Source organism: Phycodurus eques, chromosome 21 (genome assembly GCF_024500275.1).
Source record: "Phycodurus eques isolate BA_2022a chromosome 21, UOR_Pequ_1.1, whole genome shotgun sequence".
Classification (NCBI taxonomy): domain Eukaryota; kingdom Metazoa; phylum Chordata; class Actinopteri; order Syngnathiformes; family Syngnathidae; genus Phycodurus; species Phycodurus eques.
This window is the reverse complement of record NC_084545.1, coordinates 3,320,520-3,336,243: the sequence shown is the minus strand read 5'-3', so window position 1 is coordinate 3,336,243 and position 15,724 is coordinate 3,320,520. Positions and strand designations below refer to the sequence as shown.

The 15,724-nt window shown below is 41.0% G+C and overlaps 1 protein-coding gene across 1 annotated transcript; it reads right to left on the bottom strand.

The window, feature by feature from the left end:
- Positions 1-9,451: 9,451 nt before the first annotated feature.
- Positions 9,452-15,303, bottom strand: sox32 (SRY-box transcription factor 32). The gene is made up of 5 exons (XM_061667045.1): positions 15,213-15,303; positions 12,335-12,410; positions 11,247-11,381; positions 11,083-11,189; positions 9,452-10,017 (listed from the first exon to the last, which is right to left on the bottom strand). Exons 1-5 carry the CDS (start codon positions 15,301-15,303, stop codon positions 9,452-9,454), a joined length of 975 nt encoding a protein of 324 aa, XP_061523029.1.
- Positions 15,304-15,724: the final 421 nt, after the last annotated feature.

The following is a 15,724-nucleotide window of genomic DNA, read 5'->3' as shown; positions in this document are numbered from 1 at the left end:
ACCATGTAGACTATACATTCGATTGGACACACACACACACACACACACACACACATACTTTTGAATTGAAATGTCTTCAATACATCTTTATTGCTCTTTACACCGATTAATGTAGACAGACATAATAACATACATTCCATACTACGATATCACAGCGTTTATCAAAATCAGCATTGGTGCCGGCCTCTTTTATCTGCTCGTGCCGTATCGTCATATTAAAGTCGTTATCACTTATCAATATCAGTGTCAGTCAGTCAGGTTTGTCTGGGTTGTCTATATCAGTGTTGGTAGCGACGATACCAGCTACCTATGGTTCTGCTTCAGTAATTGGTAGCGATGATCAATATTAGAATTGGTGTCAGCAAAAACCAACCATTTTCAGAAGGTGCTTTAGTGTCAATTGAAATTGTATAAAACATCAACGTCGGCTATCGGTATTGGTCTCAAATTGGTATCAATTATTGATATTATCAATTATTAGTATTGACATTGGTTATCAAGATCAGTATTGGTCCAGGATACCATCTTGTTTGACTTGGTATTGTATTGGTAATAATAAAATTGGTATCAATTATTCATATCAGTATTGTGTTGGTGAAAACCGAGCTCTTTTACCTGATATCGTATCGCCATATTAACGTTGCTGTCAATATCAGTGTTGGCTGTCGGAATTGGTTGCAATGGTCTTTTATCAGTCATGTTAAAGTTTGTATCTGTTGTCTGCATCAGGATTGGTATCGCCGATATCACCTTGGTATTGTTTCAGTAATCTGAAAATTCGTAGAGATTATCATTATCCATAGAAGTGTTTGCAATGCTATTGCGAACACTTTTTTAGTAGACAGGTTATCGATATCAGTATTGGTATCAGCGATACGGCAACGCTATCTTCTTTTACTTGGCACTGGTTATTTCAAATGAGTGTTGGTATCAGTGCCAGCCTTTCCTGGTATTGTATCAGTTATCCTAAAATTGGTAGCGATCATTAGTATCGGTATTGGCGATACCTTCTTCCTTGTTAGTGTGTCAGTAATAATGAGCTTGGTATCACAAAGTCTTGCGGGATCGGTAGTAGAAAGCCAGGGCTGTCAGTCGGCCATGTGTCACCGCATGAGGTCATGTGATAATGCATCGCACGTTTTCCATGGTGTCCTGCCAGAAGAAAGCCAGCAACCCAACCCTGCTCGCTGTTCCGTCTAAGCGCCTCGCCTCTTGGGGTCTCTATTGTTTCGCAGCGTGTCAGCAAAGCTAGCGTAAAGTCTTTGTGTGCTGCTCAGTTGTCATGATATCACGCAGCGGGGGTACTTTCCCTCAGTTTTTCCCAGACAACAAATGATTTTCACTCTGAGGATTTGCCTCTCTGCTTCTTTGTCGGGCTGTTGTGTGTGACACAACCTCTGCTTGTCCACGACTGGCAGCGATGAATATTATCACGGGTAAAATAATGTACTACATTTATTCTACGGTGTGTTTAAGAGTAGTATTTGAAGTGTATGAGGTGAGCAAAGGAGCGCGTAACTTCCGCCGACAGCGTATGGATGACTCTCACCTTTTTTAATCAATATGCTCATCTGCAAAAGGATTTCTCTATTTTTGACATTTTAATCCGCCGTTAATCTTTTCGAAAGGCACTCAACCTCAGCCCGGCTTTTAGAATTACGCCCACACCGTCGTGGTGTCATAATGCCTGCAGGAAAATTAATTTCTCTTTGTTGTTCATGTAGGTCAAGTGGAGAAGACAACATAGACTCACTAGTAGTTAACGTGTTTTATTTGAAAAGCTTTATTTGTGAACACGTAGAAGAGCGCCCCTCACTGGACCACACATGTATTACACATTCAAGCACATCCATCCATTTATCCTCGCAAGAGTCGCGGGTGTGCTGACGCTTATCACACCTAGCACGATTTGTTATTCCTTTCCTTGTCGTCCTGGTCAGTAAAACCAGTTACATTATTATAAAATATTATTAGTACTTCCCATGTGCGTTTGTGTGTCCACAAAAAATGGCACACCTTATTTTAAAATAAAAAATAAAAACTACACTAAAAATAACCACATTTTTGTTTTGAAAATTGTATTTAAAAAATCGGGTTTCAAATTTTATTGAACTGGAAAGTGTAAATAACATTAGATTAAAAATTATTTACGTACAAATTAAATAAATCCTCGACAGGTAAGAAAAATAAATATTCAGTGATCATTTTTTTAAATTAAAGTTAACTACATACAAATTAAAAAAAAGACAGGTTTGTTTACGAATTAAAATAAAATGACTACAGTTAAAATGTAATATTAACTACACAATGTAATTAGGAAAACGTAAAACATTTTTAGTAAAATAAAAATATTTGGGGAAATTAATAATGTTTTACAATTACAAATAAAGTTTAAAATTAAACTGTTCAAAACATTTTTAATGAGATAAAATACAAGTCTTTATTGAAAATTACATTAAACACATCAAACTTAAAAAAAACATTTTTGAAATAATAATGGTGTTTTATAATTTAAAAAATACTAAATTTAATTTAAAACAACCTGTGGAAGTTTAAAGTTTAAAGAAAATAAATACAATAATCATATTTTAAATTCAATTCAACTCAACCTAAACTCCTGTTGAATTTAGCTAGAAGTAATAAAAACTGTGAAATAATGCAAAAAAAAAAGACCAAACAAAAACACTACTTCCTGGTACACTGCAAGATTGAAATAAAAATATAGTAACTTAAAAAAAAATCATTCTAATGTCATATTGTATTGATATTATGTGCAGTCCTTTCCGTATGCTCTACTTATTCCAAACCTTTTCCATTCTTATCAGTATATACCATATTCTGTACAAGCAAATCATGCGAAACACAGTTAGCATCATGATGTTTAATGATGTTCCAGCCTGAGAGTGTAGCCTCCACTTGCCCTCTGTCATTTTTATGAGCGGTCCCTGGCTGTAAACTCACTATCAGCTATTAGGAGGTGTGGGGGTCATGGGGGCTCTTATGGGGTGTCTCCCTGGCCGGCGCTAAGCAGTAAATAAATATGAGCCTATTGTATTCTTGTAGGCCCACTGTCCTTGCGCTCCCATGCTGAGCAAACGCACACATACAATGGGAGGCCGGACCCCCGTGTCATTCCCGATCCGCCCCATCCCGACGGCTCCTTGGGAAAGTGAAGACCACGCACGAAGGAGGAAGCAATGAAACGCAGATCTGACTTTCGGGCGCCACTCGATCTAATAGGAAACGCAAGTTCATACAGGCTAATGACATCCAACGCAATGACATCGTCGTCATGATAATATTAATCGTCGGCGGCCACAGGGGTGCAGTAGTGCCTTGACTTACAAGTTTTTCACGTTACAAGCCGCAACCTAATTCTGCATTTGACAAAACAGGTCGAAGCGCTTCCTCCCGGGACGAGTGAACGGCGGAATGGGACTGGATGTCACCAAGATGTCACCGCAGATGACGATATTCGATGTTAAGACTTCGTTTGTGTTTACATATATCATATATATATATGTATTTAACTTTTGTCTGAAGACACCATCCATAAAAAATAAAATAAATAAATTGAGTTCGGCTTCAAGCTTCCATGTCATCAACCCGCAGTCGTGCCCATTACCACAGCATCCACAGGAGGTGCGCAAACCTGTTTTTCGGGTTTAGTCACAAGACGTCCCGTAAATAGCAGATTGCACGTTGTTTATTTAACCAAACCACATAACCTTCGTACGAAAATCCGCCAGCTTAATGTTAACACCCAACGCAAAATGTCATAGAAGGGCTAGTGAAGCTAGCATCGACGTTACGATAGCTATAACTCTTTAAACAAATTATTATTCAGACTTAGACTTAGACTGCAGTGACACATTTTGACTCACAATGTACAGTAACAATACACACAGACATATATTCTTCATCCTCTGCGAAAAACGTCCAATATTACTGCAGCTTACTGTGCAATTGTGACTGTCTTAAATTTTACATTTCTTATATATTTTTCATCGAACCATTTTATGTTGCAGTTGACACGATTATTTGACTGGGGGAACTCTTGGTGCTGCCATGTCGTGAGGCGTTCAGGGTCCAGTATAAATGCGGGCAAATAAGTGGTTTTAAGATGTCAGATTAGAAAAAACAACAAGTTAAGTGAACATAACATGCGCATAACATAACATGAGTGTGCGGCGTGATTGGCAGCTTATTGTTGGGCGTGCGGGGGTGTTGAGGAAGGTTGGCCGTAGCCTCACTTTCCTGACTTCGCTCGCCTGTTAACTACTTTTTTTTTTATTTTATTTTTTTATGATTAATATTTGCGTTGTGTTTGGAAAAGGCCACATTCTGCTACTTGTGTTATTCTTCCTGTGCAACTCGCAGCTGGAAGGACAGGAAGAGAGATCTGGAAAAGCACTTGTGTGTATGTCGTCGGTGATTACAGGACAGCGGGCGGCGGTGAGGGGCCCCGCGCTGTGCTGGCCCGCTCGCTGGGCGTCCCCTGGGGGGGTGCAAAGCCATACGCTCCCCTTCCTCGCGTTTTCTTATGTCATGCGGGGGAATTGTGTGCATGCAAAAACTTCAGGCGGAAGCCCAAGCCTGACACCGCCAAAAAGTTGATTAATGACACCGGTAAAGCCGACCCCAATTGTAAATACGCTCAGCGGACACTTCATTAGGGACTCCTGTGGCTTCTAATAACAACCAAAATGAGGGGAAGAAATCACAGAAAAGTCGTAATGTTACAAGAACAAAGTCGTAAGGTGGCTAGAAAAAAAAGCATAACGTTACGAGAATAAAGTCGTAAGGTACGGAGACAAAAGTCGTAGTGCTACGACATTAGCTCCAAGGCTGCGAGAAAATGTCGCAACGTTGTTAGCGAAAGTGTGTGACGGTACGAGAATGAAGTCGTAATGATACGGGAATAAAGTCATAAAGATAAGATCTGATAAAAATGGCCAGATTAACTCTAAGGCTACAAGAAAATAATCATACTCTTATGTGCAAAGTTAGGTGAATAAAGTACTCACAGAATAAAGTTGGAATTTGAAAAAAAAGTCAGAATTTTACGAGGCTAGACAAGTAATGATAGGAGAATAAAGTCGTAAGATATTGAGAAAAAAGTCGTAACGTTGCGAGATTAGCAGTAAAACTACGAGAAAGAAGTCGTAATGCGATGAGCAAAAACGTCGTAAGATTGATAGAAAAAAAAGTTGTCATGGTATGAGAATAAAGTTGTTATCCTCTCAGCCAATCAGCAATGTGCAGCAATGAGGATAACGAAAAATCTAAAACAACCCTTGATGAATTAAATGCAGTATTATGATCATATTATAATATTACTTTGTAATCAAAAAATGTTAATTACAGATGGACCCTGAACACCTCCGACTTGACGTATATAATTGTTAACGACGTCAACCCAAATGTATTGACATTTAAAGCACTATGATGCAGTAATATTGCGTCTTTACTTGCATTGTATGTTCCAAACGTGTCACATCAGCTTTTTTTGCAGGCATCCTTTAGCACGCACACAGTCCGCCACCTACTGAGGGGGCCCCCGCCACCCTCTCCTGCCAGCTCTGGGGGTCCCGCCAAGTCAATGAGCAGAGGCGTCAAAGTCGCCACGTGGACACAAAGCAGGCAGGTGCTCGCTCAGGTATGACACACACACACACACACAGTAGTGCTTGTATGGAAATCGTGTCAAATGTCTTTTTTTTTCTTTCTTTTTCTGTTTCATCCGCATTTCAAAGGCCAGGTGGGCCGAGTTCCGTTTATGTGTCGGTGGTCTCGTCTGCCGCCGGGACAACTTGTGCTCGCCCCAGTCCAAAACAAACACAACATGTTTTCATGGGCAGCACACACACACACACACACACACACACACACACGCACGCACACACACAAACATATGCACGCACACACAAGCGCACGCACACACACACGTACCAAGCCACCAGGCCACGTTAAGGAACAAGGTGGGACCGCATTTCCGCCCACATTCAGCGCACGCAACAGTACAGGACATTATATTACATGACATTACATTACATACTACACGACATGACTTGTGAGGCCACATTGCGTAATATTACATGACATTGTTACGTGATACTGCATGACACTGCGATTAACTGCGTTACAAGAGATAATGACTCGACATGACGTGCCACGTGACATGAGGTTATATTACATGACATTATATGGAAATTACATGGCACCGTTGTATAATAATGTATGACGTGATGTCAAATGACATTATGCTACATGACATGAAATTGTTCCATTATATCATATGACATTGAATGACACTGCTACTTCCCATAATATTATATGAGAGCCCGTTACAAGGCATCGTACGCTTGTCTCGGTTTCTCGGCGGCTGCCTTTTCTCTGTCATCCCAAATATGCTGTTTTACCGATTGAGATGAAGCAGCGACAGGCTCTGCTCTGTTCGCCCCGTTGTCGTGAAACCCCAAAGCGCGACGACATCGTGCGGCTTCCCGTCACGGCTTCCTGGACCGAGGCAAGACGTTCGTGCCGGATAAAAGTCGGATGAGCATTATCTTCGGGCTGCAGGCCGCACGGCCTCACCTCAAACTCGCCACAGGAAGTGACCTGAGACCTTTGCGCCGAGCTAATTATGGCAAAGCTCAAGAATGTTCCGAGTGGGAAATCTATATTTAGCTCGAACATAAACTCCGCTTCGGTCTCCTGTCAATATTGGACATGCAGAGGTGGCATTTTTGGGTCCTAATCTCCGAGCAGGAATGTTTTGAGAGGAATTACACGGCCCGTTTGATGAGATTCCCGCCGTTCGTTACTGGTGATGAAACATCGACGAGCGCTGGTGTTTTTAAAAAAAAAACAATCAAGCTGACTGAAAAGCAACAAATATATGCTGACTTGAGCCTCTGGTGCGTGTTTATTGTTACTCGCTGATGTCATCCTCTTGTTTTTCCTCCAGGAAGTTCCTGCAAGGCGAGCTTAATTGTTGCCAAGGGGCCAAACGTCGCGGCAAAACAAGCGAGAACAAAACTTTGGGGTATGGATTCCACTTCCAAATGTCTTGTTTTGTCTCTTTAACCGCACATTGGAGCAGATTTTGTGGGGTTTGTTTTTGTGGGATGATTTGTGATTGAAAAAATGCATGGTAGCTGGGATCGCTTTCGAATTAAGAGCTTTAATAATGAAGGGAAAATTCAGCACATTTTTGATATTTTGGCCATTCACAGTTCTCAAATGTTTGTCTTTTTCTGATAAATTACGGTTTTAGTCTCTTAACGTTACCATTGCAACTTTAAGTCTTCTAAGACTCAGATGGGGTTTTTTCTCATCGTGTTAGTATTTTTCCCAGTAAAATAACGACTTTATTTTATCACAGTATTAAAGGTCTCATTTTTCCAAGAAAATAAATCATAACATTGCAACTTTACTTTTGCAACCTTCTTTTTTCTCCGAATAATTCAACCTTTTTAAACTGCCACTTAACTGTCGTAATGCACCAACTTTCTTCTCATAACATTCCATCTTTTTCTCCTCATTACGTCTTTTACTTGTAATATTATTACTTTTTTCTCGTAAATTACGACTTTTTTCTCGTAAATTACGACTTTTTTTCTCATTACGGTGTAATTTTATTCATTTAGCATGACTACTTTTTTTGTCAATTTTATCAGCGTAACATTACCACTTTATTCTCGTAACACTCAGACTTCTCTCTAAATGCTATTTTTCTTTTACATTATTGACTTTATTGCCATAATGTTACGATTTTATTCTCGTAACACTGCGACTATTTTCTAAGTTTATCATTGTAACATTCTGACTTTTTGTTTTTATTGTGGGTCTCATATGACGTTATGTTTGTATTCACTCGTTGAAATTAAGTTGCTTGTCGTACAATTGCAACTTTTCTTTCTCAATAGACCGAGTTATCATTTCAAATGCTAACATTTGTACTTTAAGTAAGTTATTTTTTTTATCAGTTGCAGCGCATTCCGTATTTTGGTCCGCGGTAGGTTTTGTACCTGCAGCCCTTCGATCTCAAAAACTGACGGAAAGAAATGTATTGATTTTACACACCGTTATCGTTTAAAATGCTAACATTTACTCGACATTTGTTTTCGAAATGTTGGAATGCATTTTTTGCAGTGCAGGGTTTTGGTCTGCGGTGATTCTCAAACCTTGCGGCATTTTCATCTCAAATCCTTACAGATCATTATTAATTTTCCTTTATTCCATGTTGACTTTTCCAAATGCTAAAATTTTTTCTTTAATTTGTTTTTCTTATGTTGAAACGCATCAGTTGGTGTGTGGTGGCTCTCGAGCCTGCAAACCTTCTATCTCAAGACCTTGCAGACAAAGATTCCTTCATTTCATGCCATGTTATCATTTCAAATGCTAACATTTGTCATTTAAATGAAGTTTTAAATGGTTGGAGTCCATAGTTTGGTCTGTTGTGACTGGAACCTGTGACTCTTTGGATCTCAAATCCTTACAGATGGATATTCATTTATTTTATGCCATGCTATCATTTCAAATGCTAACATTTGTACTTCATGTGAGTTTTGTAATCGCTGGAGTGCATATTTTGGACTGCAGTGGCTCTCAAACCTGTCACCCTTGCATCAGAGGGCCTTAAAGATTTTCTTTTACGCCATGTTATGATTTCCAAATGCTAACTTGTACTTATAAATTGTCTTTCTTTAATGTCGGAACGCATATTTTGGAGTAAAGTTGCTCTCGAACCGGCGAACCTTCGATCTGAAAACCTGACAGACCAATATTGATTTGTTTTTCCTCCCATCTTGTTATTTCAAATGCTAGCATTTGTCATGTAAATTACATTTTAAATGGTTGTGTGCATCTTTTGGCCTGCAGTGGCTCTGGAACTTGTGACCGTTCCGAATGAATTCAGACCAGGATGCATTATTTTATGCTGTTGTCATTTCAAATGCTAACATTTCTTCTTTGAATGACTTTTTTAAACGGTTGGTGTGCATATTTTGGTCCTGCAAAAGTTCTCGAAGCTGAAACCTTTCAATCTTCAATTCCTCCAGATAGATATTCCTTTAATTTACGCCGTGTTATCCTTCGAAACGCTATCATTTGTACTTGAAATGGGTGGAGCGAACGTGAATAGATTTTTTTGGGACGCGGGCACGTAAACATTCCCCTAAAACTGGTAAACACGTGTCAGCTGGGAGATATGTTGACTTTTTGGGAGGGGGCGTATTTTTAGCGCTTTTGTGAAATCAAACGAAACAGGAAGTTGGGAAGTTTATTTCCGCAGGCGCCCTCTCGTTTCCCCCTCAGCGTCGAGTTTAAACACAAGTTGACAGTTGAATAAAATGTTATTTATTGGACCACATGCAAAAAAAAGACAGACATTATAGACATATAAATAAGTACACAATATTTTGTGTTGATGTTTTGTTTTGTTTTTTCAGGATAGCGAGCGTTGTTCTCTGTGGTAGCAGCCGGGATCTGCCGCGTCGTTTCTGTGGGGTCCCGGCGGACCCAGGTACTGTTCGAACTCGCTGCGGTCCAGATCGTACAGGGTGTCCAGTTGGACCCGCTCCAGGTAGAACTCCAGCGAGGGTCCGCTGAAGAACCTGGACTCGGCCCGCTCTGCGTACCGCTGCTCCCCGAAGCGCAGGTGAGGCTCGGTCGGGTATGAACCCCGGAACGCGTCCGGCGTGGGCGCCTCCTGACAAAATGCAGTCGCCGGGTGGCCCGGCGCGGGATAGGTGGCCGGGAAGCTGTTGCGGAATTGGTTCTGCTGGTTCTGGAGCAGGCAGGTGAGGTTGTAGTTCAGGTTGAAGCCGGGGGCGGGGCAGGAGAGAGGCAGGGGGTCCGCGACGGCCATCTTGGCACTCTTCTTCAGCTGCTTCCTGCGGCGAGGTCGGTACTTGTAGTCGGGGTAGTCGATGGTGTGCTGCACCCGCAGGCGCTCGGCCTCCTGCATGTACGGACGCTTGTCGGCCAGAGGCATGGACTTCCACGTTTTCCCTGAACGCGACACACGAGCAAACGCGCACGTCAGACTGGATGGAAGGCGCAATACATTTTGTCGTTATCATTACAAATACCCAAATACCTGCTCCTGCTGCTGATAAGAATGAACGTATTTAAATGATCCAATAAAAAGACCCAAATAATCGTAAAAATCCTACTGCTGCTACAACTGCTAATAATTTAAAAGACTTCAAAAATAATAATTAAAATGCACAAATTGTAAACTAAAAAAAATTACTAATACTAATGACAATGCTACTACTATTAGTTGCAGTAATAATAATAATAATAATCAATAGGATAAGTGGTTCAGAAAATGGATGGATGGAAATACTAAATAAATAATGGCAAAACAAGACCCATACTCAGAACTGGTCATAATAATTAAAATCAGTCTATAATAATGAGAATAATATTCAAAGTATGTTGTACTATAAATCATTTTAAATAATTCCATTTAGAACACTAATAAAATAATAATATTTGTTAAAAACGCCTAACAGCACTAAAAATAATTCAAAATAATTATATGGGAATAAAGACTACAACAAATAATAATATTTCTACTGCTATGGAATTGTTCAAAATAGTTCTATAAAAAAAAATTTCATACATATCTACTAGAGCTACTCCAAATAATTGAAATACTTCTATAATAATAATAATAATAAAATTGAAAATATGTCTAATAATTACAATGAAATACTAAAATGATAATAAAACAGCTAGAAATGGTTATATAATAATAAAACCAACAATAAAAACCAAGCACTACTAAAAATTGTTCCAAACATCATACTCGAACGATAATAAAATAGAAAAAAAATCAATCCTAATTATGAAAATACCTCTATTATTGATACTGCTACAAAAAAATGTGAATACATGCCTAAAAATAATGACAGCAAACATTTTTAATAACCATCACCCTTGATATGAATCAACTTGTAGTCATGAGTATAACTTATAGGGGCCCTCGAGGGGGGGCGGGGTTAAAAGGGCCCCTGCATCAGGTTTGATTCCCCCACTGCGTCACCGTGCCGTGAACGCGTCTCTCACCGAGTATCTTGCTGAGGTCGGTGTTCTCCAGGTCGGGGTTGAGCAGGGCCAGGCGCCTGCGCTCCTCCTTGGTCCAGATGATGAAGGCGTTCAGCGGCCTCCTCACCCTCGGCCCCCCCGAGCAGGGCCCCCCTCCCCCTCCTCCTGCGCCGCCGCCGCCGCACTTGACGGCCGCCGCCACCGCCGCTGCCGCCGGGCTGCCCCCGCAGTTGGAGTCCGGGCTGGAGGGGCCCGAGCACGGCGCATCCTCGGCGCAGGCCGCGGCCGCGTGGAACTGGTGCATGGTTCGGTGGGGGTCTCTGTCAGGACACCCCCGATGCGATGTGACCGATTTATTCGGGGGCTCGGCCAATCAGAGAAGGGGATCGGAGGTGTGAATCCCAGGTGAGGCCCTGATAGGCCCCGAATGGGGGGCCCCCAGTCCCGCACGAAACTGTATGCGGACTGTCTCAAAATTCCGAACGCACCATCACGACGACGAAGATCATTTTTCAATTCATTTTTGGGGAGTAATCGTTATTTGGGGATTATTTTCAACTCGCTTTCTCGTTCGTGTTTTTTCACGAATTGAAAATCATTTCATGAACAGCCCCATTAGAACGTGTGGTTCTTTTTCTTGTTTTTCTTTTGTTTGTTTGTTTTTTCCAAATGTATTCCTCATTATTTGGTTAACATTCTCTTTTATGGATTTAAAAAAAAAACACATTACACAACACATTACATTTTTACATTTTTAAAGAATACCATTTGAATTGATAACACCATTATAAATGTGTCATATTTTACAAATCAATTTATTCCGTGCTTATTTTCACTCGCGTTCTCTATTTTATGCATTTAAAAACATAAAATCAGATGTATAATTTACTACGACATTTGATTTAACAAAATACATTTTTCATTATTTCACACTTATTTCCCCACACATTCTCTTTCGTGTATTTTTAATTAATTACATACGAGTTAATAAACAGATATATATTTTTAAAGGTGCCTTCTTTTTTTTCTTCTCTTTATTAATCGAATCTTTTCCCAACATTGAAGTGCGCTGGAATCCAATCAATAGGTCCTGACAGTATTGATGGGTTCACATCAAAGGTGGGGGTGCTGGTGGGGGGCGGGGGGGCTAGTTACTAATTACATTGTGGCTCTCAAGACGCGACCCCCCCCCCCACTCACACACTTATCAGCCGTCGTGGTGCACTGTCTCTATCAAAGTACATTTTGAGCCTGATCAAGGCACGTTTATTACGCATCGCAAATATTTGCGCTGATAGACGCGCACAAAGGGGACGCCGTGATGACGATGATGATGAGGATGAAGGGGGCTGGGCACAAATTGGCAACAAAATCCCACAAAATGGACAACGTGTCCGTTTAAAAGCATGAGGGGGGCACAAAAAAAAAAAAAAAAAAAAATGCTCGATGAGCCTTCGAAGTGTATTGCAGCAGCAGACTCATAGAAACCAAGTTGGGCGTTTGAGTCAAGCCAATTGGCTCATCAGTTTGGAAAATGATATGATATTTATTAATATTAGCATGTCAGTAGAAAGGATCTGTTACAAAGCATTCAAAATGATGATAATAATAATCAATAATATTTCAGATTTATTTTTAAAAAAGACATTGAATAAAAAAATTACAATATTTTTATTTAAAATAATAATAATAATGATCAGAACCATGGTTTTCATCGTTATTTGATTTGTCCAAAATATTTTCAATAAATATGTCGCCAATGGTAGGGTTTTTTGTTATTGTTGTTGTTTCTTATAAAATTATTTAAAAAAGTGAAGAATCAAATTTGTGTGTATTGCCTGTCATGAACGACTTTTATATTGTGAGATTATTTTTTGTAATGTATTTACATCCATAAAATGATTCGAAACCGTTACATCAATGGTGTTAGCATTTCAAATTTCTTGTTATCAAGCATTTCCTTCTTTTTTTCCATTTTTAAATATGTATTGTTTAAAATTAAATTATTGCAAAAAAAAACACGTTAATATTTAGTCCAATATTACTTTTATTTAAAATATTTTGAATAAATAAAATGATTTTAAATTTGAATAATAAGATCCTGTGTGGTGTCTATTTCAATTCAGCGAATCGTTTGAAAAGCGTGTACTGTACATTTCTCAATTTGAACAATTTGTAATGAATTCAACAATATCACTGAATGTCCTTGCAAACTACAAACATCCAAATTCGAGGCCTTGATCCATGAGATGTTAACGTGATGATATCATAGCATGCTGTCATCCACTTGAATGATGATTGCAGGTGCCCCCCAGTCCCACTTTGTTGTTGTTGTTGTTGTTGTTTCCCATGGTTTCATTCCACAGCGAACAAAAGCTTCCCATTCCACAGGTGAAGCCGCAATATGGCGCATAACATCTTACACCTGCGCCTCTTTTGTCCTGCAGACGAGTCGGTTAACTCGCTTTTTGCATCGCAATGTGTGTGTGTGTGTGTGTGTATTAAAAGTCGGAGGCACGGCGACGCTGTTAATACACAACAAGAGAAACCAGCAAGGTGAAGTCCGCCAACTCAGCAGGAGATAAGAAAAGATTAAGTTTGGACTTTGCTAATAAATAAGAGGCTTGATGTGTTCAAGACTCATCAAGAAAAGGAGCAAAATGCATGCAAGTGGCTGCAGAATGGATGCATGCGTGTGATTGGTGGGGTGTTGATGGGGCGGCGGAGTGGGTGGGGGGGGGGGGGGGTGGTCGGGGGGCTGTCATGAGAATTAAAGGTTCGGAATCCACATCGGCGGTGTGGAGCGCCGCGCACGCTCCGATGTGCTGTGAACGACACCGACTAACGCGCAACACACAACAAGGAGATTGAATCAATTAGCTGCGAGCGCGCACAGCGGGAATACAACAACGTCGGTTTCGGCTCACGCACATTCTTGCCCGCAAGGCCACAAATGCACGCTTTCAGCACGCATTCATTAGCCATAGACAAGTTCCACATTGTAATCTACGATTTTGTTGCTTTCCCGTTATGCTCGAGTGAGCCATATTGCAGTGCAATGACAATAAAGAGTCGGCCGCTGGAAACCCCGAGACGCAGCGAGAGGAGTAACACGTGCCGACTGAGTTCGCGACCTATGAGTGGTGCTGCTGAAGTGATTAGCATCCATTTTGTCCGGTGACAAGCCGCACTTGATGAGAAACCAAAGCCAATGGTAGAGGACTAATACAGGCCGACTGAGTTGTTGAATTTGTAAAAATGCTATTTTGTCCAGTAATGCGTCAACAAATCCTGAAAAGCTAGCCACGCAGGAATGCAGAACTTCGTTAGAAACCTAAGCCACTCGGAAAAGAATAATACATGCCGACTGAGTTCTTCTACGGGTCGCAAAAAGCGGACGGCCAATCAGCGGTGCTGCAATAAGGACTGACGTCCGTGTTGTCCAATGACAACACTGAAAAGCCAGCCAATGACAGGACACTTAGACCGTCGACGACAGGATGACATTAGAAACCAAAGCTGCAGCAAGAGGGCTCATACATGCCGACTGAGTTCTTCTACGGGTCGCAAAAAGCGGACGGCCAATCAGCGGTGCTGCAATAAGGACTGACGTCCGTGTTGTCCAATGACAACACTGAAAAGCCAGCCAATGACAGGACACTTAGACCGTCGACGACAGGATGACATTAGAAACCAAAGCTGCAGCAAGAGGGCTCATACATGCCGACTGAGTTATTGGATTTAAAACAAAATAAAACATGTATTACTTTACATTATTATTACTCCATGTATTTATATTGACATTTACCATCTATTCTTATAATGATACTATGATTTATGCTTTCATTCTTTCTTGTAATATGTAATTCAATGTGTCCCTATTGCAATGATAATCCCACCCAATCATCAAAAGAAAATTCATGACAGAACTGAAGAAAAAAAGTCAATAGATATCGTAATATAGTTCAAATAGTACTAATTTTATTGTAATGTGTGTCTGCTAACGCTCCTTATTGATTCCTTGGTGTCGAAACAAATGTTTTATGCCCTTTTTTGCGACAGGGATTGTCTTGCCCACTTCGATGGCTACTGTTGAAAGTGGGCAAGACAATGTAGTATTGGATTGCATGGGGCTCATATATATGAGGCACTCCTGTGCTCTTCTCCAGTCAGGTACAGGGACAGGGACTGGTCTGGGTCCAGTTCCGGGTCCGGGTCCAGGTCCAGGTCCAAGTTAGGCATTTCCCAGCAGCAGCACGATCGCACGCTGCATGGACTTGATTTCTTGATTTTTGGGAGGACATGCAACTTTTTTACTCCTAACCTTTGTGGATTAGTTGGGATGTTCGGACCCCCACCGCCCCCCGCCCCATCACATGAAGGTGAGGCATTCCCAGGCCTCCCGTCTGTCATAATGAAGCACTGTATTCCTCACATGGTGCGATCGCTCTTCTCGTGCTTCTTCTACGCTTATATTGGGGTTTGTATTGTATGGGCACAGCAGGTTGGAGATCCATAGAAAGCTCAGACAGCATTCTATGCAGTGAACTCTGACCCCTCCCCTCCCTGCAAGTGGGGGTCCTCCGGGCCCCCAAGTGTAAACAGAGCCCTACCCGGCCTTACGTCAGGCCAGTTGAGAGGATTACAAGGCCCCCGCCCCCCC

Excerpts from the sequence above, each read along its gene's own strand:
- sox32 (XM_061667045.1), bottom strand. The coding sequence starts at position 15,303 with ATGCCTAACTTGGACCTGGACCTGGACCCGGACCCGGAACTGGACCCA. Across the intron at positions 12,411-15,212 it reads GACTGGAGAAGAGCACAGGA|CCCCCTTCATCCTCATCATC; the intron begins GTGCCTCATATA and ends ATTTGTGCCCAG. Across the intron at positions 11,190-11,246 it reads GCGGTGGCGGCGGCCGTCAA|GGTGAGGAGGCCGCTGAACG; the intron begins GTGCGGCGGCGG and ends GGGGGGGCCGAG.